We start from the raw sequence: 26,143 nt of genomic DNA, 5'->3' as shown, positions 1-26,143 counted from the left end.
AATTACAATTTTACAGGAGAGGCAAAAAACTGATTTTCTGCATAATATAATCTAAAAACAAAAACTACTGTTACGTATTTTATTTTGAGCACATTGAGACAAATATCTGATCTTGGCCCAGAGCTGAAAGTGTTAAATGTTGCTATTAAATTGAAAATACAAATATTAACTATGAAAAACATGTAAATATCCTTGCAGTATATAAAGCCTTTTCCCAAGTAACTATGATAACCTCATATATCTTGATATACGTGTTTTTCATCTAAAATGAGGTTGTGCTTATGATTATTTACGAGGTTTTCATTTTTCATAGCTTATTGCACACCTCCAAATACTAGGTTGACACAGTACAAATCTTTTGATTTAAGGTTCATAAAATGTTTCTATATTCCGGACTACCTTTTGCTGTTCACAAAAAAAAACATTTCTGCAAGTCTAATTTCTTAAACAAACACTCCAAATTAAGTACCAAATTCTTGGTTATAAATATACGTGGTATTTACACTAAATCAAGAGAGCAATTGATATACGTGGTTTCTTTTTTCGGCTGTAGAAAATAGTCTGGTGTATTTGGATTTTTTCTAACAGTTGTAAATTGTGAGATACAAGGTTTTCAAACTAAAACCACCAAAATGTCATTTTCGAAAAAAAATGAGATACAAGGTTTTCACACTAAGCCATCGTTATCTATATATTAGTCGGTATGATGTTCATGCTTTTTAATGTTGAGTCCATCAATCACCCAAATAGTAAAAAAAGATTAGACACTTCAATAAAATAACTTTATAAAATATGTCCACTGGGATAATAGCCATTTCCTAAGTATTACATTGACAGTACATATCAAAGATATTACATATCGACGTATGTTTCACTTAATGTTTTGATTTAACTTGTTTGCAAATAAATCATGACATTTGTGCTAAAATGTAATGGAAGAACTGTAACTGATATTGTATACAGGGTGATTCATTAAGAATGTACAATCTCTGAGTTGTAGATTCTAGACCTCAAAATATTAAGATTTAATCCAAATCGTCTAAATAAAATGTGGCTCATTACTGAGTTATAGAGTGCTTTATTTAAAAATTTAATAGCTATTTTTACCCAGTACTTTAAAACTATTTGACATATCCTTGTCATTTTTGGCAGAAAGTGGAAATACTGTACACCCTAGTAAATTATGATAAACAAATGATTCTGGCTACTACCAGAGGCATACGACAGGAGACAGTGAATCGTTGACCCTTCCGAAATTCTATGCCACTAACGGAATTGCTATTTTAGTACAATATTTCAATTCTCCAAATATTTTCCTATATAAAAATTATATACCCTTCATTCGTAACGATAAAGTCATTAGTTTTCAAGATATTTGAAGTTGAAAATGAAACGGCACAGCTATTTTGAATTATGTATTGTGCCTCTCCATTTTTAACTTCAAATATCTCAAAAACTAATATTTCGTTGTTGTAAAGGTAAAACTCGTTAATTGCAGTTTTAGCGATTTTGAGTTTCATCTTTCATTATCAGATTTATGCTAAGATCTATTAGAGGAAAAATTCATTATAACTGATAATGAATTTTTCCATATATATTTCCTCTTATAACTCATAAATGAATTTTTCCTCTATAGATCTTATCATAAATGTAATAATGAAAGATAAAACTCAAAATCGTTAAAACTGCAGTTAATGAGTTTTACCTTTACAACGATGATTTTATCGTTACGAATGAAGAGTATAGTATTTACATAGAAAGTATTGGAGAATCGAAATATTGTGCTAAAATAGTAATTACGCCAGTGGCATCGAATGTGAGGAGGTTCCACCATTCACTTTCCCCTGTGTACTGTACCTACACCTTCTGCCAAGTATGACAAGGATATGTCAAATATTTGACATATTACAAATATGACAGACAAGTGCTGGATACAAATAGTTATATTATACCCAAAAAAGTTTGATTTAAAAATTTTAAAATTATTTGTACCCAGTACTTTAAAAGTATATATTTGACATATCCTTATCATACTTACCAAAAAGTGTAGGTAGAGGTACTGTACACCCTACTAAACTAATGTTAAATAAGCGTTTCTGGCTACTACCAGAGGAGTATGACAGGGGAAGTGCACGGTTGACCCTACACAAATTCTACGCCACAGATAGCTGTTTCATTTTCAACTTCAAATATATCGAAAACTAATGGCTTTATCATTAAGAATGAAGAGTATATTTACTTACTTACTTAAGCCGTCCTCTTGTACCTTACGGTGTCGAGGTAGAACAGTATATTTATTATTTACTTTGAGAGTATTTCAATAAAACACCCTGTAACTCAGTAACCAGCCACATTTTATTTAAGTGATTTGGGTTAAATCTTAATATTTTGAGGTCTAGAATCTACAACTCAGAGACTGGACATTCTTAATGAATAACCCTGTATAACAAACTAACGCTCGAAACATACACTAAGAATTTTGACCGTGTGATGGTTGAAATGTACATAGTGGCTCGAGCAATCATATTAAATCTTTCTCCCTTCACCGAACGTTTTAAGTGGTGAAGGGAGAAAGATTCCATATGATTGCTCGAGCCACTATGTACATTTTAACCATCGCACAGTCAAAATTCTTAGTTTGTGAAACAAGCGTATTGCTTAACAACACAGTAAATTGCCAAATTGTTTAAAATGTTCAGTCTTTTATTTTAACATTTATTTTTAATTACAGGGCCCATCTAAAATGCCGCCCAAATCAAATAAATCTAGAAATGCGTTTTACTACTTTATGGAGGATTTTAAACAAAGACAAGGATTTGCTTGTAAATCGATGAAGGATGTAGCAGATGCTGCAGGTCCCCATTGGGCTAGGATGTCTAAAGCAGAAAGAAGACCTTATGAAGAGAGGGCAAACAAAGAGAAGGGAGGTTTGAGATATACTTGGGGTGAGTTTTGTTCAGTGTTGATATGGTACCAGTGTAGTAAAAGTAGGACCTCTACAAACCTGAAATTTATTTTAATGGGTTCTGCTTTAGTTAGTGATTAATGTGCAATAGGCATGCGACTGATATATCAATCTCAAATCCTATTTCAAACCCAAACCGATAAGTATCGATTGATTGAAAATGCCCATGCCTAATGTGCAATGATTTTTATTGGGTGCTCAACATTCACGATATTAAGTCACAATGACGACCTCTTCTGGATTTCGACTTGAACTACCTCGGTTTCAACCTTTCTCGGGGGGTGAAAAACATGGGTTTAAAATAAGTCCGGAATTCGATAAACTGTCTAATATTCTAAGCAAGTTTATTCTATAGAGTTTTTTCACTACGTCAATACGAGTTATTTGCGCGTGAATATGTTCATTTTCGACAAAAAAAAAATACGTTTTTACACGATTGTTCGCAAATAATTCAAAAAGTCAATATAGCCTGTAAAAAAGTGAAAAAAAATGGTGTATGCATGAAGTCTCTAGGCCTAGTAGAAACAAAGTTATAGCTAAAGAAAAATAGGTTCATATTCACCAAATTCCACATAATATGTAGAACATTTCAACGTGAAATGACACTTTAAAAATGTCGTAAAAGTCCTTCATTGTTTGGTTATTTCACGTTAAAATATTCGATTTGGAATACAAAACATACATACTTTAGACCTTTCACGTAAATGTTCAAGGGCAAGACAGTAAATTAGTTTCCTTTCCAATCCAGAGATGTCGTATTCAGTCAATTTTCTTGTCACACTTAACAATTGACAATAGGGAACTTGCACATTTTTTTTATTACAGAATAATGTTCGTTTTGTTTAAAAATGAGATTTCCAAAATTTCAGGCTTTAAAACCTCGTAATAAATTAGAAATACAAATTTAAAGTCTTCTGCGGTATAAAATGGTTCAAACGACCCGTGACGTCACAGATTTATTATATAGTTATTATTATGGTTATATTTAGGTATATTCTTCTCCTTCTTTAGTTTATTGGCCTCCACCTACTTGGGTATTTGGCCAGCTCATCGGCGCGGAATAAAGAAAACACATTTATATTCTAATGACATTTATCGTATGTCATTGTAATAATATATACCAGTTTGTTGAGATTGGAGTTTGATACAGTCTTTGAAGGAAAGGAAAGTAGGTTTACTATGGAAAATAAAACCATTTTGTAAAAGTACAAGTTTTCTATGAATAGTTCAAACGATCAAAAACACTTGTGACGTCACATAACTGTATTTTCTACTGACGTTTATAATGTCTTAAAATTATATACAATTTTGTTTACTTTGTTGGTACAGAATGTAAACATATAACCGGATGACGTCACAACGCGTTTTGGGCTGGCTGGTATAATTTGAATTTTTAATCGTCTTTAGGGGCCAAACGAAAGACAAACAAAACTTTTTTATCTTTGATACATGTTTTAAATTATGTTCTATTGTGATTTATAATTATCACATTTTTTTTTTCGAATTTAAAATTTTATGCAAGTTCACTATTCAATTAAGGGGGGTATGGTTTGAAATATTAAAATTTTTTTATTATTTCAAATAAAAGTGCATACTCTCAAGAATACTCTCTGAAAATTTCAAAATAATCGGAGTAAAATTACCAGAGATACAGCGTGTTGAATATCTCTACCTTCGACTCGCTTTGCCGCAACTTCGCGCCAGCACGCTTGAGCGTAGTGAGAAACGTTAAACAACTGTTCGCCTTCTCTTTTGTAGATTACTCCTCGATTCAAAAAACATATTCCAATGTGCATCACTTTACGATTTGGCAGACAAATAAGAAGATGAAGATGCAGTTGTCAAAAGTTTAAACGCATTTTTCTCAAAACTGCTTTTTCAAATGCGGTGGACATTGTAACTGAAAAACTACTCGGCCGATCTACCTGATATTTTGCACAAATTTTCTTTAGACATTTCATGAGGTAACAACGTCGAGATATTTTTATTTTTTTGCTAATTTTTTGTTCAACAATAATAAATCTGTTGATTTTCACAAAATTTTTACCAAAAATTTAATTTTTTTGATTTCTGAGTGATACCAAAAATTCAAAAATCATTAAAAATAAAAAAACTCGACGTTGTGACCTCGTGAAACTTATAAGCTAATTAAATCTTTTTGAATTTTTTGTTTCGTATAATCTAGTGACGAGTTCTGATGTCCACCGCAAAATCCATTTTTTTGTGAGCTGCCTGTCAAAATTTGTCACCAATGGCTTATTTTTCTATATTTTGGACTGACTTTTTTTTCTAAATATTCTTTGAATTGTACTTAATATGTTTATTTAATTTAAAAATAAAATAATTGTAACATAGCTTCGAAGAAAATTTACAAATATGTGCTTGATATGTTGATTTCAAACCATACCCCCCCCCCCGCCGTTAATGGGTTGTTTTTGTATTTACTTTACAATTTGCGGCTTAATTATTATAGCGGTGTTGGAATTTTTAGTTTACACTAAGCATTGGATCATCCCGTGCTGTGTTTCTGCCAACGAACTGTCATTTTCTCCACATGTAAAAAAACAATATAATGGATCCTGAAACAGTTTATTCCAATAAACGAGTGTGTCAGCAACATTTCGGCCCAATATATTTTTCGGAAGTTTGTAAAAGATTATAAGCTTTTATCTAAAAAAATTTCCTACAAGATATTCTTTCAAAAATTTTCATGCAACTAAATATTAAACATCGATTTATTACAAAAACAGTGCTTTCACATGACACATGGCAGTAGTATTTAGCATTTTGAATACAAATTGGAATATTTGAAGTTTTCAGTAAAACTATGATTTTTGTTTATATTGGTATTTCAGCCCCGATTACAACTAACACTACCTACTACCATAACTTTCGACAGAACTGAAGACTTTTAGTATTTTTTATGTAGATGAAACTTTTAAGGTAATTTTAAATTATAGTATAATTATTGAATAAACCATTGAATTGTCTTTCTGCTGTTTTAATTTCCTGCGAAATTTCATCAAAAATCCCGAAAAATTTATAGTTTGAAATTCCCGCGTAACTATAATTTGTCAATTTAGTTCCCTTTCCAATCAAAAATGGCGTTATTTCGATCCGAAAGATTAACATGGTCGTGGAACGTCTAGAGTATGTATTAGGCTATTGATTACATTCAAAATAAGATACCTAAAAGGAACTACAACGTTAACGGGGTTTCATTATTTCATATGTTCAATCGACATCTATATATGAAAAAACTGCGGAGTGCTACCATTTAAAGGGGTGCGTTTTTGAGAAATGAGTGAATTAGTCCCTGGGCACAGGTTACATTAGGGTGCGTTCTATGCACTTTTAGTACTACATAAAAATTGTTCCTGGTTAAATTTCCTATCTAAATATCACTTTTTAAAGTCAATGATACTTTTTTACGAAAATATATTCAAAAGAAAGAAATTTTGTTTTTTGTCCCATAACTTTTGTCCACGAGGATATAGGTATAGACATTGCTTTACAGAAAAAAAACCTACATATTTCTTCTTTAAAATGTTGTTTAGTAGAGGTAATTAGGATTTATATTTTCCGAAATATGATTTTTCAAAATTCGCCGCTCATAGCAATTTTGGGCAATTTTCGTTGTTATTTCGCAAATATTGTTCTGTAATTTTTTTCTACGTAACTTTAGGTATATGCAATGGTACACGTAATAGGAATAGAAATCAATTACCTTTAAAATGGTCTACTGTATAACGTTGTACGACTTTTTTTTAAAGAGATTATGGTTTTTCAAGTTTTTATACTTTTAACGATTTTTTATAATATAATATAAAAATAAAATAATATTATTATATAATATATTATATAATATTATACTATATCTAGTATATATAATATATTATATTATATATTATATAATACCTAATATAAAAAAATATTATTTTTTATATTTTTACGATTATTTTTGAAATTTCTCATTATAACTTTTTTTTCTTGTACATGAATATGAATATACTATATATTTCTCAATAAAGAGGGCTTACTCTCTGTTCTTTAAAATGGTGTATCATTTATATTTAAATATGTAATGGAAACCGAGTGATTCTTTGATATTTTTTTACCTGTGTTATTTAAAATTATTTCTTTTACAAAAATTACATAAACATTAGTCTTAGAAAACATCACTTTAGTTAAAATTATTTAAACGTTGACATTTAAAAAATCTTCAAAATCAAAGTCCATCTCTTCGTTAGCATTAGCTTCAATATTTTCCTCTGACACCTCAGTTATCTTAGAGTTCCCACAATTAGTACCCATGCACATGCGCCCTTTGCAGAATATTGAACAACTAATTCCTATCTTCCTACTACCGCAGCTTTTTGTACATCCTTTGGTACATTTACATTCTATTTTTTTAAGCAAAGGTGCAGGAGCTTTGACAGTAATTATTGGAATTAATCCATATTTTGAAGTTTGCCTGGCCGAGTCAAGTGGATCCAAAGTATTACCTATAAAAAATAAGATTCAATCATAACACACAATCACATAAAAAAGTTATGAGAAATTTAAAAAATAATCCTAAAATCAAAAATCGTTGCAAGTACTTATTACATTTTGAAAAAGCATATCTTATTCAAAAATAATCCTAGAGTTTTTTATAATACAAATTACATTTTAAAGTAAACAGAATAAGCTTTCTTTTTTATTATATAATATATACCTAAATTTAGAAAAAAAAACAGTTATAATGGGAAATTAAAAAATAATCGTAAAAAATATAAAAACTCGTTAAAAGTATAAAGTCTTGAAAAAGATAACCTCTTTAAAAGAAGTCATACAACATTATACAGTAGAGTTACGGTTAAAGGTAAATGATTTCTATTCCTTTTACATGTACAAGGAAATAACATGTAACATGTACATGAAATAACAAGGAAAATTGGCCAAAATTGCTGTGAGTGGCGAACTTTGAAAAATCATATTTAGAAAACTTTAAATTCTAATGACCTCTACCAAACGTCATTTTAAAGAAAAAACTTGTAAGTTTTTTTTTTCTGTGAAGCAATGTCTATACCTATATCCCCGTGGACAAAAGTTATGGGACAAAAAACAAAATTTCTTTCATTTGGGTTTCTTTGTGCTTTTTCTTTTGAATATATTTTTGTAAAAATAAGTATCTTTGACTTTAAAAGGTTATATTTAGATAGCAAATTTAACCAGGAACAATTCTTATGTGGACGTGTTTGTACCAAAAGTGCATAGAACTCACCCTAATGTAACTTGTGCCCAGGGACTAATTCACCCATTTCTCAAAAACGCACCCCTTTAAATGGTAGCACTCCGTGGTTTTTTCATATATAGAGATTCATTGACCATATAAAATAATAAAACCCCGTTAACGTTGTAGTTCCTTTCTATAGTACATAATCAATAGCCTATATGGTTTGCGATTTGGAATTTGACGAATATGAACCTATTTTTCATTAGCTATAACTCTGCTTCTACTAGGTCTAGAGATCTAATACATAAACCATTTTTTTCACTATTTTACAGGCTATATTTTATGCTAAGATTTTTTTTCGACGAAATACTTACTTTTTGAGTTATCTGCAAAAAAACTTCTAAAACGTAGCTATTTTGGTAAAAAATAAACATATCTTGTGAAAGAACTCTATAAAAGTTGCTTAAAATTAGTCAGTTTATTCATTTCCGGGCTTATTTTGGACGTATATTTTTTCACCCTCGAGAAGGGGTGAAAGTCGCCCCCATGGCAAAAGCACACATGGGTACAATATCACTTTTTTCTTTGACCTGTTAGCTAAATATGTGTTTGTGTATGCCAAATTTCATGTCAATCCAAGCGGTTCTTTAAAATGTAGAGGTTTTGCAATATTTTACCCCGTACTATAAACAAAATTGCAATAAACATGACTCAGTCACTTCTGATGTATGATAAAATTAATTAACATTACTTGGAGGTGACAAACTTTAGCAAAACAAAGGTAACTACCGATAAAATAACAATAAAATATTGTCCCTAGGTGTAGACATTGATTAGTTAGGTACAATAAAATTAATTATCATCAATATCGCTATCTGAGTCTGACACTGTTGGTCGTGGAACTCTATCATATCAAGCGCTTTAAAGACTTTTACAGTTTATTCCACGAATATACGACTGTTTTGCATTATCGCGATAACGAATATTTTATTGTGCAACAGCAAGAAGTATGAAGGTAAATTGCTCTAATAATTGAGGCCATTAGAGCCAGAGTGGCCTAACTGATTTTAACATTACTTTACATAATCAAAGAAAATGATGTGTATGTAGACCAATAATGATTCTTGGTCAACATAAAACTACTAAAACAGTCGGACATTGTTAGCTTCTGATAATTTTCGTTGATTATGTAAAGTAATGTTAAAATCAGGCCACTCTGGCTCTCATGTCCTCAATTATTCCAATAAAAAGGATCTACTGTCAGTCGGACATATTTTAGTTATATTTGTCCCATACCAAACAAAATTGTCAGTTAAAAGTGAATAAGGGATCTTTCCCTTATTCCGCGACGATGAGCTGGCCAAATACCCAAGTATGTAGGTGGAGGCCAATAAACTAAAGAAGAGGAAGACATAATTTAGTACTGATTCTAATTTCAAAAAGTATGTTTGTGTACCGAATCCAAAAATTAAGAAGAATAATTCAGAATTTTGTTTTGTATTTGCATTACCAATTGAATATTATACTAAATAAATGTACACTATTTAATCACTTACAACTGTATTTTTAAAATTGGGAGAATTTACAATTCAGCACATTGGACCATTTAAATCCATACTTTCATACCGAATTCAAAACTGTATTTTCATGGAATAGATGGAATGTCCAATCTTGATAGTCGGGCGGAATTATGTTTCTTGTTATGAGTTTAAGCAAATTGTTTTTCTTCTTTTCCATATTTGTTAACGATTTATATAATGGCTGTAGATCTATTGCGGTTGCTATCGGTCTCTCTCTTCCACCTACCCGAAGAACATGAAACTAGTCTCTTGAAAGACTCAGTCTCTATATTTAAAGAAAATAGGTACATCCTGGAGTGGCCTTTTGATACCTCATGCATTTCATTTTTAGCCATTCAACCTTGTTGCCTTTTTCATCTTTGCTTTTATTTTTAATTAAGTTACTTGCTAGAGCTTTTAAGTCAATTAAATCAGAAAATCTTCAATCAATATACTATACCGAAGTTCACATTCAGTATGTTGTCGTGAAGACAACAGAAGTAGGTGTATAAAATCAATGTCAATAGCCGTTAGCATTTACGCATGTATAGCCACTAAAAAAGCTAGCTGGTTTCAACACTCTGGTGTCTAAATATGTTAGTATTTGTAAATGTAAATGTACTGTTTTTCCAAACCCTAACTGATTTCAACAACCTGGTGTCAACACACGCTAGCATATGTAAATATGCGGCCGGGAAGCTTCACTTGCTAATGCTTCACGCAGCCCAGCAGCGGCTAAGGAGACCCGGTTTCGTGTCGGTTAAGCATACGCTGCCCGGAGATTTAGCAAGGGCGGCTGACCGGCCAGCAGCCTCCGCTCCAATTTTAGGATCCTGATTACAAATAATGAAAAAACTAAAAGTGCAAATTTTGTCATGAAATTTTTTACGTGGGGTTAGAATAATATTTGGAACAACTTGTTCAAATAACTTTTGTCGATATCTCTAACGCGAAGAAAAATATCGGAAATTTACCTTGTTTGTGAATTCGCATTAGGCCGTGTTTAAAATTTAAATTTCAGTTGAGTATCTTAAAAAATGTGAACCTTCAACCTATATGACAGTGCAAAACTTCAAATTATGTATTTATTTTGATAGCCGAAATATAGGGCTGTCTTCATCTTAAATGCGACACACTGTATATGTAGGTATAAATATTAATTTATTAATAAACTTATTAAAATTCTATTTATTTGTATTGTATTTAATTGTATTAAAACAGTTCTAGTTTTAAAATCTATAAACATTTTCAATTTCTTTGCAACACGAAAATGCAGCAGCTGTATAATACTCTGGTTAAATCGGAGACTGCAGGAAGAGTCTATACCGGTTTCGGAGGTTTTTTCCTCCTCATCAGCAATCCCTTATCCTCTTCTCTCCGATTTCCCCAGGCATCACACTTTGGGCCTTTCCGAATTGGAAAGAACGAAATGTCACGGATGTACTAGGGCCATCTACCCAAGGGCCAAGAAAGTAAGTTATCAATCGAAATAGCACCGAAAACGACAATAAATATCGTTCCCATACCACCAGATTGACAGCAGGTAGAATACTTTCTTTGGTTACAACCTCCCGAGATTTTCAAAAATTATAAATCATACAGGATGCCGAGGAAATTAAGATGAGAGAATTTTAAATAATTCACAACCCATCTGTTCAGCGTGGTAAAAGTTCCAAAAAGAAAGATATCACACTTTGGGCCTTTCCGAATTGCAAAGAACGAAATGTCACGGATGTACTAGAGCCATCTACCGAAAAACAAAGTAAGTTTTCCATCAAAATAGCACAGAAAACGACAATAAATATCGTTCCCATACCATCAGATTGACAACAGGTGGAATACTTTCTTTGGTTACAACCTCCCGAGATTTTCAAAAATTATAAATCATACAGGATGCCGAGGAAATTAAGATGAGAGAATTTTAAATAATTCACAACCCATCTGCTCAGCGTGGTAAAAATTCCAACAAGAAAGATTCCTTAGTACTCAACAAAAGAGTAAATGAATTAAAATGATAAACACTTTCAATTTCTTTGCAACACGAAAATGCAGCAGCTGCATAATACTCTGGTTAAATCGGAGAGTGCGGGAAGAGTGTATACCGGTTTCGGAGGTTTTTTCTTCCTCGTCAGTAGTCCCATATCCTCTTCTCTCCGATTTCCCCAGGCATGACACTTTGGGCCTTTCCGAATTGCAAAGAACGAAATGTCACGGATGTACTAGAGCCATCTGCCGAAAAACAAAGTAAATTATCAATCGAAATAGCACAGAAAACGACAATACATATCTTTCTCATACCACCAGATTGACAACAGGTGGAATACTTTCTTTGGTTACAACGTCCCGAGATTTTCAAAAATTATAAATCATACAGGATGCCGAGGAAATTAAGATGAGAGAATTTTAAATAATTCACAACCCATCTGCTCAGCGTGGTAAAAGTTCCAACAAGAAAGGTTCCTTAGTACTCAACAAAAGAGTAAATGAATTAAAATGTATAAACATTTTCAATTTCTTTGCAACACGAAAATGCAGCAGCTGCATAATACTCTGGTTAAATCGGAGATTGCAGGAAGAGTCTCTACCGGTTTCGGAGGTTTTTTCCTCATCAGTAGTCCCATATCCTCTTCTCTCCGATTTTCCCAGGCATGACACTTTGGGCCTTTCCGAATTGCAAAGAACGAAATGTCACGGATGTACTACAGCCATCTACCGAAAAACAAAGTAAGTTATCAATCGAAATAGCACAGAAAACGACAATAAATATCGTTCCCATACCGCCAGATTGACAACAGGTGGAATACTTTCTTTGGTTACAACCTCCCGAGATTTTCAAAAATCTCGGGAGAAGAAAAAAAGAAGAGGATATGCGACTACTGATGGGGATGAAAAAGCCTCCGAAACCGGTATAGACTCTTCCTGCACTCTCCGATTTAACCAGAGTATTATGCAGCTGCTGCATTTTCGTGTTGCAAAGAAATTGAAAATGTTTATACATTTTAATTCATTTACGCTTTTGTTGAGTACTAAGGAATCTTTCTTGTTGGAACTTTTACCACGCTGAGCAGATGGGTTGTGAATTATTTAAATTTCTCTCATCTTAATGTCCTCGGCATCCTGTATGATTTATAATTTTTGAAAATCTCGGGAGGTTGTAACCAAAGAAAGTATTCCACCTGTTGTCAATCTGGTGGTATGGGAACGATATTTATTGTCGTTTCCTGTGCTATTTCGATTGATAACTTACTTTGTTAATTCCTTTTTTTTTTGTCACTTAATATTTCGCCAACTGGTTGTCCACTTCATCAGATGTGCACTACAATTTTATTAAAAAAATGTATGAGCAAAATAAGAACAAAATTACATGCATATCTACGAACTACTAAGATGGAATTGTTAACAAATAAACAACACAAACATTGGTATTACACTTTTACAATTAGACTTACCATTTTTAAAATGATATATTATGAAATTATGAATTATGATGATATTATAAAATGTAAATAAAAAATGGTCAAAAACAAATAGGGCCTTAAATTACATTTTTTGGCGCATTGTTTTGCTAGTACAAATTTATCTAGATATTTTATAGTTATAGCCTCCCCTATTGTAAAAATCACGAGCCGCCACTGCATAAAATCCTTTCATTTACTTGCCATTCTAAAAGAAAGTAACATAAATAAAAAACATGTTTTGAATAATCACGGGACTTGAGAGTCCCAAGGCATTGAGTAGTAATATAAGATGTAATTATCATCATAACAAAGTAAATAAAAAACTCAAACATGAAATAAAAACCACTTCTATGTAATTAGTATATTTATTAAAAGTTTTAAAAATTCCAATAGATTGAAAAAATGTGTCCAATTCAAAACGTTTTCGGACCTATCGGTCCATCATCAGTGAATTCGAATACTTGCTAAATAGCCCCAGAACCACAATGGTTGAAATAATAATTCAATCTACATTATGTTGTAGTAATAATGAACAGGCTAAACGCCGATGTTAAAAGATATAACCTCCGAGAACATGGTGAAACTCTACCAGGAAATTCAATCAACCATCTTAGGCCAACGTTGACTACCAAGTGAAGTCAACGTTAGTCTAAGATGGTTGATTGAATTTCCTGGTAGAGTTTCACCATGTTCCCGGAGGTTATATCTTTTAACATGGGCGTTTAGCCTGTTCATTATCACTACAACATAATGTAGATTGAATTATTATTTCAACCATTGTTTGGTTCTGAGGCTATTTAGCAAGTACAGTAGAACCCCGCAAATCCGAACTAATTGGGGGGACAGCCTGTTCGGATTCTGAAAAGTTCGGATTATTCGAAAGTTAGCCTAAGAAGCTAACGAAGATGATTTTTAAAAGATTTGGACTGCCACCGATCCCTTTATGAAACTTTATCCGCACGTTTATGCCTCCAATATTCTAAAGCTTAAAAATATTTAGATTTATGAAATAGATCACTGAAATATTAAATCGCTAACGCTAGTAGTTTTGTTTCGTCACGGGACATGGGAATTCGGCCATGTAAATGATTCATTTAATTTGTAATCTGGATATTGATTACACTATGTTTCTCATGTTTCTTATCTTTTTCAATTTTTTCCTTCATAGTACCTATACCATGGGAAATGTGTATTATGCACATTCCTTTATTGATTGTGTTTAAGTTTTTATAAGTATGTACTACGTATAAAGTATATAAAGTGTATAAAGTAAAGTATTTATTTTTAATAAATTTCACATGTCCAAATTCCTATTAATTTTACGTTGTTAAATTTTCTGGTTCTCTGTACATATAATAAGCATGTTTTTAAATTTTTATTTTGAATTTTTAAAAAAATTTTCACTTTCTGTTGGTTCGGATTTGCGGGGTTCTACTGTATTCGAATTCACTGATGATGCACCGATAGGTCCGAAAACGTTTTGAATTGGACACATTTTTCAATCCATTGGGATTTTTAAAAGTTTTAATAAATATACCAATTACATAGAAGTGGTTTTTACTTCATTGTTTGAGTTTTTTAACTATATGGTATACAGCCAGCCTAGGGAACTACCCTTTTTAGTTTAACAAAGTAAATGTTTTATTGGTGCTTACCCTGAAGATTGTCAGCGAATATACCCGGTGAAATATTTTCTTATGTTAGACAAACGTTGTATTACACGTCAGTCCCGTCAGGAATTAGGCCAGCTTTTGCCGTAATAAGAACATCATAACGATTTAAAATTTTGGAACTTGAGTCCCGTCGAGCAAAAAAGGGTTAAGCATTCTTAGGCATACCTGAAACTTATAATTTAAGTCATTTGATCAATAAACATCAAAATAAGATTTTGTGGCTTTGTTCTTTTGGCAGTATGCCGATGATTTCTACAAAAATCTAAAGTCCGATTGACAACTTAAACCAACCTAAGCTATCTTTGTACAGATCCAGGCTGAACTGCACTGTGGCTAATTTCTAATTTGTTTTAAATCATATTTAATTAAATGTTTATTTTAGATGGTCAATGCGTTGAAGATATAGAAAGGAGGAACAAAGCTGAAGACAATAAAATTGCTAAGATGAAAGATGATATCGACTGCACCTTGAAATTTGCCAAAGAAAATTGTCGACTCCGAGATGAAATGTTCTTCATAATCCATATCAATACTTTCTGTTACCATGCCAGTGGTGATCGGTATTATCCCGCTGAAATTGCCATTTCATGCTTCAGCTTGGAGGATGGCGTTTTGCCTCAAAATGTGTTTCATAAAATTATTAAGCCAGGTAAGTACATTTTTCTAATAATTAAAGACATGAGTGGATGAAGGTGCTATGTAATTCAGATTTTGATAAAATTAAGGGTAAAGTTTTTCATTTAGCAATTCAGCCAATGAATCGGATCGGTCGTTTCAGAAACCCAACATGTCCAAAAAAATGGATTTTCGTTTTTTGCATTTTTACTACCCTTAGATACAGAGTCACATGTTTCAAGAAAAACCCGACCCGATTTAACATTCTGAACGAACCTGAGGAGTAGAGAAAGTTTTTCTGTATCAAGAGAAACCCGGCAACCCCGAGATTGTTTTTGTCCTTTTAAACAACTAGACCAGGGAGCATCTGTAAAAATATTAGTACATTTGGACGTTGAGAGGTGACTCAAATTTTTTTGCAGAAATTGCTTGAAAATAACTCAATAATATTTGAGTTATCCTCCAGAGTCACATATTTCAAGAAAAACCCGACCCGATTTAACATTCTGAACGAACCTGAGGAGTAGAGAAAGTTTTTCTGTATCAAGAGAAACCCGGCAACCCCGAGATTGTTTTTGTCCTTTTCCACAACTAGACCAGGGAGCATCTGTAAAAATATTAGTACATTTGGACGTTGAGAGGTGACTCAAATTTTTTTGCAGAAATTGCTTGAAAATAACTCAATAATATTTGAGTTATCCTCCAGAGTCACATATTTCAAGAAAAACCCGACCCGATTTAACATTCTGAACGAACCTGAGGAGTAGAGAAAGTTTTTCTGTATCAAGAGAAACCCGGCAACCCCGAGATTGTTTTTGTCCTTTTAAACAACTAGACCAGGGAGCATCTGTAAAAATATTAGTACATTTGGACGTTGAGAGGTGACTCAAATTTTTTTGCAGAAAGTGCTTGAAAATAACTCAATAATATTTGAGTTATCCTCCCTCTCAAAAAGGTCCGGAACATTGTTTAAATAATCAAAATGTCAAAATATTAAGGAAAAATTCGATTTTTTTCTTCGTTTTTTGATTATAACTTTAAAAGTATTTATTTCCGAGAAAAGTTGTACTGACATAAAAGTTGGGTAATTAAATTTTCTACAATATAGAATTGGTTAAAAATTTAAAAAATAGTCACCCTTGTTGCAAAATAGGAATAATTGCGAAAAAAAAACATACAAAAACAAGTATTCGCATGTTACGTTTTTCAACCATTTATACTACACTTAGGACCTTCATATTTCACCCAAAAAAACTTCATGATACAATAAAACAATACTGTAAATTTCATTAAGATCGCTTCAATAGATTTTGCAAAATTAATTTTGAAATCCAGCTTTCGCAAAAAAAATTCATTTTTTCAAAATGTTACAAGACTAATAATAAAGCAGATAGCAAGTTGAAATTTTTTTTGCGTATAGAAGTGTACTGTACCTTTCATTTGCAATTTGCAAAATTAAAATCGATTAACAACCACGGCGTCAGGAATTTTTTTAAATAAATATTAATTATTGGTGCTACGCGCAGGACAGCGGATAGTTTGCTCTGATTGGGCATTCCAATGAGCTTTGATAATGATCGATACATTTTAATTTTTATTACATTTAGATATAAATAAATAAATTTGTTTATTGCAAAATAAAAACACATACTCTATCCTTTGAAATAACACATTTTTAAGCAAAAACTTTCTTTGTTAATATATTTTAACTTAGAATAAAAGTTTATTATTTTTAAACATATGCAATCGTTTAAACAATATTTCACAAACAATAATAAAATTAGTTTGATTTTTGTGGAATTAAAATATTAAAATACAACAAAATATAGAGTAAGAAAATAATATATTAGATAAAGTTTGGAAGAAATTTTGGTGGAAATCAACTTGTGTGAATCGAACACCGCTGTCCTGCGCGTAGCTCCAAAAATTAATGTTTATTTAAAAAATTTCCTGACGCCGCGGTAATTAATCGATTTTAATTTTGCAAATTGCAAATGAAAGGTACAGTACACTTCTATAAGCAAAAAAAATCAACTTGCTATCTGCTTTATTTTCAGTCCTGCAATATTTAAAAAAAATACATTTTTTTGCGAAAGCTGGATTGCAAAATCTATTAAACCGATCTTAATGAAATTTACAGGGTTGTTTTACTATATCATAAAGTTTTTCTGGGTAAAATATGAAGGTCCTAAGTGTAGCATAAATGGTTGAAAAACGTAAAATGCGAATACTTGTTTTTGTATTGTTTTTTTTTTTCGCAATTATTGCTATTTTGCAACAAGGGTGACTATTTTTATAAATTTTTAACCAATTCTATATTGTAGGAAATTTAATTCGCAACTTTTATGTTAGTACAACTTTTCTCAGAAATGAATAGTTTTAAAGTTATAATCAAAAAACCAATAAAAAAATCGAATTTTTCCTTCATTTTGACATTTTGATTATTTAAACAATTTTCCGGACCATTTTGAGTGGGAGGATAACTCAAATATTATTATTTGAGTTATTTTCAAGCAATTTCTGCAAAAAGATTTGAGTCACCTCTCAACGTCCATCTCAAAACAGATGCGCCCTGGACTAAACTTTGCTTTTTTGGAGATGTCGGGTTTCTGAAACGACTGATTCAATTATAGACCCATTGCGTTTCTACCGGTACTCTCCAGAGTTATTGAGACTCATAAAATCCCGACTAATGCCCTTTCTTGTTGAAAACAGTATTGTATCACAAAATCAGTTCGGCGTTTTAAATAATAAATGTACCACTGATGCCATGTTTTCTGTACTACATGAGGTTTATCTAGCACTGAACAGTAATCTTCACACTACCACTGTTTCTTGTGACTATGTCAAAGCTTTTGATTGTGTAAATCACGATATTTTGATAAAAAAACTAAATTTCTATGGAATTCGAGGTATTTTTTTGAATTGGTTTCAATCTTACTTGTATATAATACAATAGGAAACAACTGGGGTCGTATTTTCGAATTCAATCGAATTTGTTCGCATACGAGTTAACTCAAATGAAAAATTTCATATACGAATGTGAATCTGTATTTTTGAACGTCCTTCGAAATGTTATACTTATACGAGAAGAATTTGCACAGGCGACATTGCAAATTCAAACAACATTGCGCTTAAGGCCGGCCGTTGTATGAAAGAGAGGTCCCCTACTTTCAGTGCAACAGAGAGAAAATATTCTTTCCCGAGAGATGCTGCCTCTATCGGAGAAATAACGCAATAGATATCTAAGTGAGGCCGCATAGCCGGCCGATATAAGTTTAGTTTGGTTCTTAATCAGTACAGAGAGGTATGCAGGTGCGGCCTCGCTAAGACGACTCGAAATCGTTTTATATATCAGGTGCGAACTTTTAATTTTCTAGGTGGTCTCGCTGAAAATTTTACTCGGATAAATACTGTGCTCGTATCTCGTGGTAAAATCTAAACCAAAAGTATTGGAGAAATCTATTTCGCATATTGGTTCATCATAGTTTGTTACCTACTTCTCATGTCCCAATATTATAAAATTATACCAGGGAAGAACAATTATATCACTCAAATATGTCTAATTGTCTATTTTAGAATGAAAATGTCTATGTATTTTAATGAAAGCTTATAACCAAGGATGGTACTAAAGATGAGAAATTTGACCAAGGCTGTCTGTCCATCTGTCCGCCCAACCGCGAATGTAACTACTCCGTCATTATGCCAGGTAGAATGACAAATGAGGTGTTGAATGAATGGTTATAATCCAACGATGGTACTAAAGATAAGCAATTTGGTCCGTCGGTCTGCCTGACCGCGAATATAACTCCTCCGTCACTGTACCAGGTAGAATGGCAAATAAGGTGTCGAATACAAGTTTATAACCGAGGATGGTACTAAAGATGAAAAATTTGACCAAGGCTGTCTGTCCATCTGTCCGTCCGAGAATGTAACTACACCGTCATTATGCCAGGGAAAATGACAAATGAGGTTTCGAATGAACGATTATAATCCAACGATGGTACTAAAGATCAGCAATTTGGTCCGTCGGTCTGCCTGACCGCGAATATAACTCCTCCGTCACTGTACCAGGTAGAATGACCAATAAGGTGTCGAATGAAAGCTTATAACCAAGGATGGTAGTAAAGATGAGAAATTTGACCAAGGCTGTCTGTCCATCTGTTCGTCCGACCGCGAATGTAACTACTCCGTCATTATGCCAGGTAAAATGACAAATGAGGTGTGGAATGAACGGTTATAATCCAATGATGGTACTAAAGATGAGCAATATTATGTCAAAATAATTTTATTTTATCGAATTATCGCGCTATTTTCATTAAAACCTGAGCACAATAAGCTAATTTGAAATAAATTAGTAAATAATATCTAAATATTAGTTTATTGCATGTATTATAATATATTATAATGCCATATGACAAGGTATTTTACTTTCCCGCACGCCGTGCGTGAAAGTGCAACTTTCGCAAACGAAATGCGTGCGTGAATCTTTAGTACCATCATTGGATTATAACCGTTCACTGTACACTCGTCACCTCATCTGTCATTCTGCCTGGCATAATGACGGAGTAGTTACATTCGCGGTCGGACGGACCGATGGACAGACAGTCTTGGTCTAATTTCTCATCGTTAGTACCATCCTTGGATTATAAGCTTTCATTCGACACTTCATTTGTCATTCTACCTGGTACAATGACGGAGGAGTTATATTCGCGGTCAGGCAGACCGAAGGACCAAATTGCTCATCTTTAGTACCATCGTTGGATTATAACCGTTCATTCGACACCTCATTTGTCATTCTACCTGGCATATTGATGGAGTAGTTACATTCGCGGTCGGACGGACAGATAGATAGGCAGCCTTGGTTAAATTTCTCATCTTTAGTACCATCCCGAGTTATAAGCTTTCATTCGACACCTTATTTCTCATTCTACCTGGTACAGTGACGGAGGAGTTATATTCGAGGTCAAGCAGACCGACGTATCAAATTGCTCATCTTTAGTACCATCGTTGGATTATAACCGTTCATTCGACACCCCATTTGTCATTCTACCTTGCATAATGACGGAGTAGTTACATTCGCGGTCGGACGGACCGATGAACAGACAGCCTTCGTCTAATTTCTCATCTTTAGTACCATCCTTCGATTATAAGCTTTCATTCGACACCTCATTTGTCATTCTACCTGGTACAGTGACGGAGGAGTTATATTCGCGGTTAGGCAGACCGACGGACCAAATTGCTCATCTTTAGTACCATCGTTGGATTATAACCGTTAATTCGACACCTCATTTGTCATTTTATCTGGCATAATGACGGAGTGGTTACATTCGCGGTCGGACGGACAGATGAACAGACAGCATTGGTCAAATTTCTCATCTTTAGTACCATTCTTGGTTATAAGCTTTCATTCGACACCTTATTGGTCATTCTACCTGGTACAGTGACGGAGGAGTTATATTCGCGGTCAGGCAGACCGACGTACCAAATTGCTTATCTTTAGTACCATCCTTGGATTACAAGCTTTCATTCGACACCTCATTTGTCATTCTATCTGGTACAGTGACGGAGGAGTTATATTCGAGGTCAGGCAGACCGACGGACCAAATTGCTCATCTTTAGTACCATCGTTGGATTATAACCGTTCATTCGACACCTCATTTGTCATTCTACCTGGAATAATGACGAGTAGTTATATGCGCGGTCGGACGTACCGACGGCCAGACAGTATAAATTTCTCATATTTAGTAGCATTCTTGGATTATAAGCATTCATTTGACAACTTTATTCGGCAAAAATATTTCTTGGAGATTTTTTGTCCGGGATTTTTTGCGGGGATATTTTGCCAAAAAAATTGTGAGGATTATGTGTCCGGGAGTTTTTGTGGGGATTATTTGTGGGGATTTTTTGTCCGGTATAATTTGTGTGGATTTTTTGTCCGGGATTATTTGTCCGGACCCCTAGTAAACTCATATTCGTCAAATACCGAAATTTCCAAAGGAAAGTTTCAAACGGGCCATTACGCTCCTGAATTTTTTAGGTTTTTATAATTTTTTTCGTAGCGCCATCTTATACATAATGGCTACATTAACAGAGCTTAGATTCTTACAGATTCCTATACTCTTTTCGTATTATATGTCCAAGATTTACGTTTCACGTGCCAATTTCTATTAATTGAAGAAATTTATTTTAAAAGTACACCACGCAAAAAGTACTTTATTACTTCACATTTTTTTAAGGTTACTTCCTTCCATTACATATATATTAGTGCTAGACGAAATTTTATCATGAAATTCATTTAAATACTTGAGTAATTTAGATATAAACGCTCTTATATTTATTGAGAAAAAAGCAAAACTTTCACATTTTTTTATAAACAGTACACAACAGGTAGGATAGCAAAAATATGGCTGTAATTAGCGAGATATATTGTTAGTAGGTTAAGCATTTTTCGGTATACATATATGCTCTAGATTATGAGTGGTGTACTTTATAAAGGTGATGGGATCGCCTATACTTATAACATTACCAATGGCCGGCCTTAACCTTCATCTAAAGAGTCACAATGTTCTCATACTTTTTTTGTTTATTTCTTGTATAATTTCAATCAATGGTATAGTCACATTATTAAAAAAAATAGCTAAAATATTAGCTGGAATCAAATCTTAAGCTTGCATAATATTAGTAATATCGGTTTGCAAAGTCTACTATTCTGTTTATTATTATTTTTGTATCCAGTATTTACACTGATATTTTACTAGTTTTTTGGTGTTTCAAAACGATTTTTTAAATGCACGTTTATGAAATGTGATAGTATGAAAAAATTGAGAATTTACACTGATATTTTACTATTTACCTTTCAAAACTTTTCTTTTTTGGGTGTTTCAAAACTATTTTTTAAATAACTTTATATAATCGGATAGTATGAAAAAATTGAGGATATGGCAACGGTGTCATATGTCAAGCTTAGAGCTTAGATCCAATGCTAGAATACGTACATAAAGTTAGGTTAGGTTATATATTCAATGCATTATCATACAGTATGTCTTTTCTTTCTATTAAAAAATTATTTTAAACCAGCCATTGAAAAGAAAGTTCAATGTAAAAGTATTGTATACAACAACGATTAAAACTATCATGACAACTATATGACAACTGAAATGACCTTGAAATGACAACAAAACAATTCATATACGAGCATCCAAATTCGAATGGTTCATACCCATTCGAGTCATCGTATACGAAAAAGTTCGTACACGAAGTATTCGAAAATACAAAAAACTGGATTTCGAGCGAAACTCTTCTAATTTCGTATGCGAAATATGCTCGAATGAATTCAAAAATAGGACCCCTGGTTAAAGCAAATGAGTAGAGTAGAGTAAATTTTTATTTGCATAAATTTTTTAACATAATTGAGCAAATAATGTCACATTACTAACAATCACATATTAAAAAATGTTACTAATAATCACATATTAAAAAGATATATTAACAATACACTAAAATATACAAACAATACAAATTACATATATGCTGATCAAGGCTGATAGGCCAGGTACTCCACCACAGTATACGGCTCAATGTTAACCAGGTGTTGAAAAACCGTTTTTTTTTTTAAAGCTTTATAGCTTGTTTCCCGTTGAATGTCAGATGGTAGACTATTGTAAAATTTAACGCACGCATACAAAGGACTTCTCTCTGTTAGGGACAATCTGTGAAGTGGAATATTCAAATTAAGGCTTCTTGTGTTATATTCATGATTTGGTTGTAGGTGATAAAATAAAGTAAAATTTTTAAAGAGAAACATAATACATTCATATATATATAGATAGCTGAGAAAGTGAGTATATTGAGTGATTTGAATCGGCCTCTACAGGATTCTCTCGCCTTTAGTCCTAGGATCACCCTGACTGCCTTTTTTTGGACTATGAAGACAGTTGAGCTATCCACCGAAGCACCCCAGAAGACTATTCCATATCGCATAAGAGAATAAAAGTTTGCATAATATACCGATAGTAAGATTCCCTGGTCTAGATAGTTTTTCAAAACTCTTAATGAGTAGCAGGCTCTATTTAGTTTTTTTGTCGCATTTTTTATTTGTTCTCCCCAATTCAAGTTCTGGTCAATATGAAGACCAAGAAACTTAACTGATCTAGAAGGTTCTGTGTTTTGGGATAAAAGATTGACTGTATCTGGGAACTCTTCTCGTGATTGGCTGGTTCTAAAGTAAACAAATACTGTCTTATCAGTATTAAGCACCAGCCTATTTCCACAGAACCACTGTTCAGCCTTGTCCAGAGTTTGTTCTGCCACTGTGAGGAGTGTTTCTAATGTTTCTTCCCAAAATAGCATATTTGAGTCATCAGCAAAGTTTACCAGGTTTGAGGAACCACTAATCACTGCATTTGGCAGGTCATTTATATAGACCAAAAAGAGAAAAGGCCCTAAAACGCTCCCCTGTGGTATACCTAATTTTAAGTTTATCGGTTCAGAGTAAACCTTACATACCTGTTTCTCCAAGCATACTTTTTGTGATCTATCTGTAAGAAATGATTTTATCCATTTCAATGCTGGTCCCTTTATTCCATAACAATATAATTTTTGCAATAGGAGAGCATGATCTAGGCTATCAAAAGCCTTAGATAGGTCTAAAAAAGCACCTAGTGTTTTCATTTTTGACTCTAGTTTTTCTAAAATTTTTGATATAAAATCATAGGTAGCTGTCTCAACTGACCTCTCTGCAAGAAAACCGTGCTGCGAATTACTAAATAAGTTGTTTGTAGTAAAAAAGTTTTGTAGTCTGTAATATATTGCTTTTTCGAATATTTTTGAGAATGATGGAAGAAGGCTTATTGGTCTATAGTTCTCCATCTTAGTAGCATCACCTTTTTTATGTAGTGGCTTGACAATTGCTAGTTTTAGACTTTGAGGAAATTTACCTTGCCTGAAAGAAGTGTTGACTATAAAAGATAGAGGAAGACAAATCTCTGATGAAACAAATTTAATTAAACTGGTTGATATTTCATCATAACCAGAGCTATGCTTGTTTTTTAAGTTATTTATTATATGGCTTATTTCTTTTTCTGAAACAGGAGTTAAAAACATGCAATGATTATTTTGTTCGATATTAATTTGAAAATTTTTTACAGGCTTTATTTTCTTTACAGCTTCAGCCGCAGCATTTGCCATAAATTGATTTATTTCATCAGAAAGCACCTGAGGATCACCCTCTAAACAAAAATTACCTTGATTTTTTGAATTGCCCTTAATCTCTTTTACCAACTGCCAAGCCATTTTAGTTTTATTTTCACTATTTTCAATTCGTTCCTTATAACAATTTTTTCGATATTGAGTGAGTAAAGCATTATACTCACGTTTTTCTGCCCTGTAAATATCTTTATATTCATCATTATTACTAGATAGTGTAAACAAAACATCAAGCCTAGATTTACAGTTTTTTATATCATCATTTTGCAAGCACTGTTGAGATTTTTTTTTATTTGTTGTATTTATCTCTTTAAGTGGAAAAGAGTTTACAAAAATTTTTTGAACTATATTCATGAAAGTATCCCACTGATCATCTACTTCTAATGTCTCGATAACAGATACCCAGTCAACATTACTCAACATAAGTTTAAAATAATCTTTATTCTCATTGTTAAATATTCGTTTTTTTGTTATATTTGAGTCAATATTATTTAATTCAAATTTTACCTTTTGAGCAGTATGATCAGATGTATGGGGATTGAATATAACAGAATCAAATATGTCTAGATTTGTAAAAATATTGTCTATACAGGATTTTTTGTTACCTTGTATGCGTGTATAGTCTTTGATGGAGGGTTTAATATCAAAGGAGCTCAAAAACGTTTTTAATGTACCTGGCCAACCTACACCATCAAGCAGCATATCCAAATTAAAATCGCCAGCCAGAAACATGATGGAGTCCTTGTCAACTAGGTCACAGAGTATTTGGTCCAGTTTATCTATTAAAATTTGTGGGTTTTCGGTTCGGTATATGGACAGCACTACGATCTTTTTCCCATCAATTCGCACCTCTGCAGCAGAACACTCAAACACTGATCTTTCTGATAAGCTTGAAATGTCTTCCCGGGCTTTTGCAATATAAACGGTTCTTTGATATATACCGCACTACCACCATGTTCCTGTGAACTGCCTCTACAATATGAAGATATCAGTTTGAAATTTTTCACATTGTAGTCCCTCAGTTGATCTTCTGTTTTCCAGTGCTCAGTTAGACACAGAGCAAAACATGCATCGTGGTCTTCTACAACAAGATTGATTGCATCAATGCTTGTTGTGATTGACTGCGTATTCAAGTGTATTATTGATATCTTTTGCTGTGTCTTCTGACACCTGGGTGCCTCTGAACGTTCTGAAAATGGTTAAATATTATACCATTAGGCCATAATTCTTCCTTCATCAACTGGGGTATTTTTAGTTCTGGTGCAGTTATTTTAAATGAACTTTTGTATTTATCTGTCCTGGTTTTCATTTTCTCACAGATAACGTTTTCATCCAGTTCTCTTTCTTTTAGGTAGTTGATAATTTCCTGAGTTTCCGTTTTTGGATCGAAACCAGACAGGAAGATCGCCATATGTTTTGGGGCCACACGCAGGATACTTCCAGCATTT

At 32.9% G+C, this 26,143-nt stretch overlaps 1 protein-coding gene across 3 annotated transcripts in view; it reads left to right on the top strand.

Moving 5' to 3' along the window:
- The window catches only part of LOC114337107 (protein maelstrom homolog), a 69,989-nt gene that overhangs the window by 6,784 nt on the left and 37,062 nt on the right, over nt 1–26,143 (top strand). For all 3 annotated transcript variants that reach the window (XM_028287493.2, XM_028287495.2, XM_028287494.2), the window contains exons 2-3: nt 2,732–2,945; nt 15,256–15,522. In XM_028287493.2, the coding sequence (XP_028143294.1) occupies nt 2,744–2,945; nt 15,256–15,522 (469 nt within the window). In that variant the 5' untranslated portion in view covers nt 2,732–2,743. The remainder of the gene's footprint in view (nt 1–2,731; nt 2,946–15,255; nt 15,523–26,143) is intronic.

Source organism: Diabrotica virgifera, chromosome 2 (genome assembly GCF_917563875.1).
Source record: "Diabrotica virgifera virgifera chromosome 2, PGI_DIABVI_V3a".
Lineage (NCBI taxonomy): Eukaryota > Metazoa > Arthropoda > Insecta > Coleoptera > Chrysomelidae > Diabrotica > Diabrotica virgifera.
This window is presented reverse-complemented; position numbering and strand designations above follow the sequence as displayed.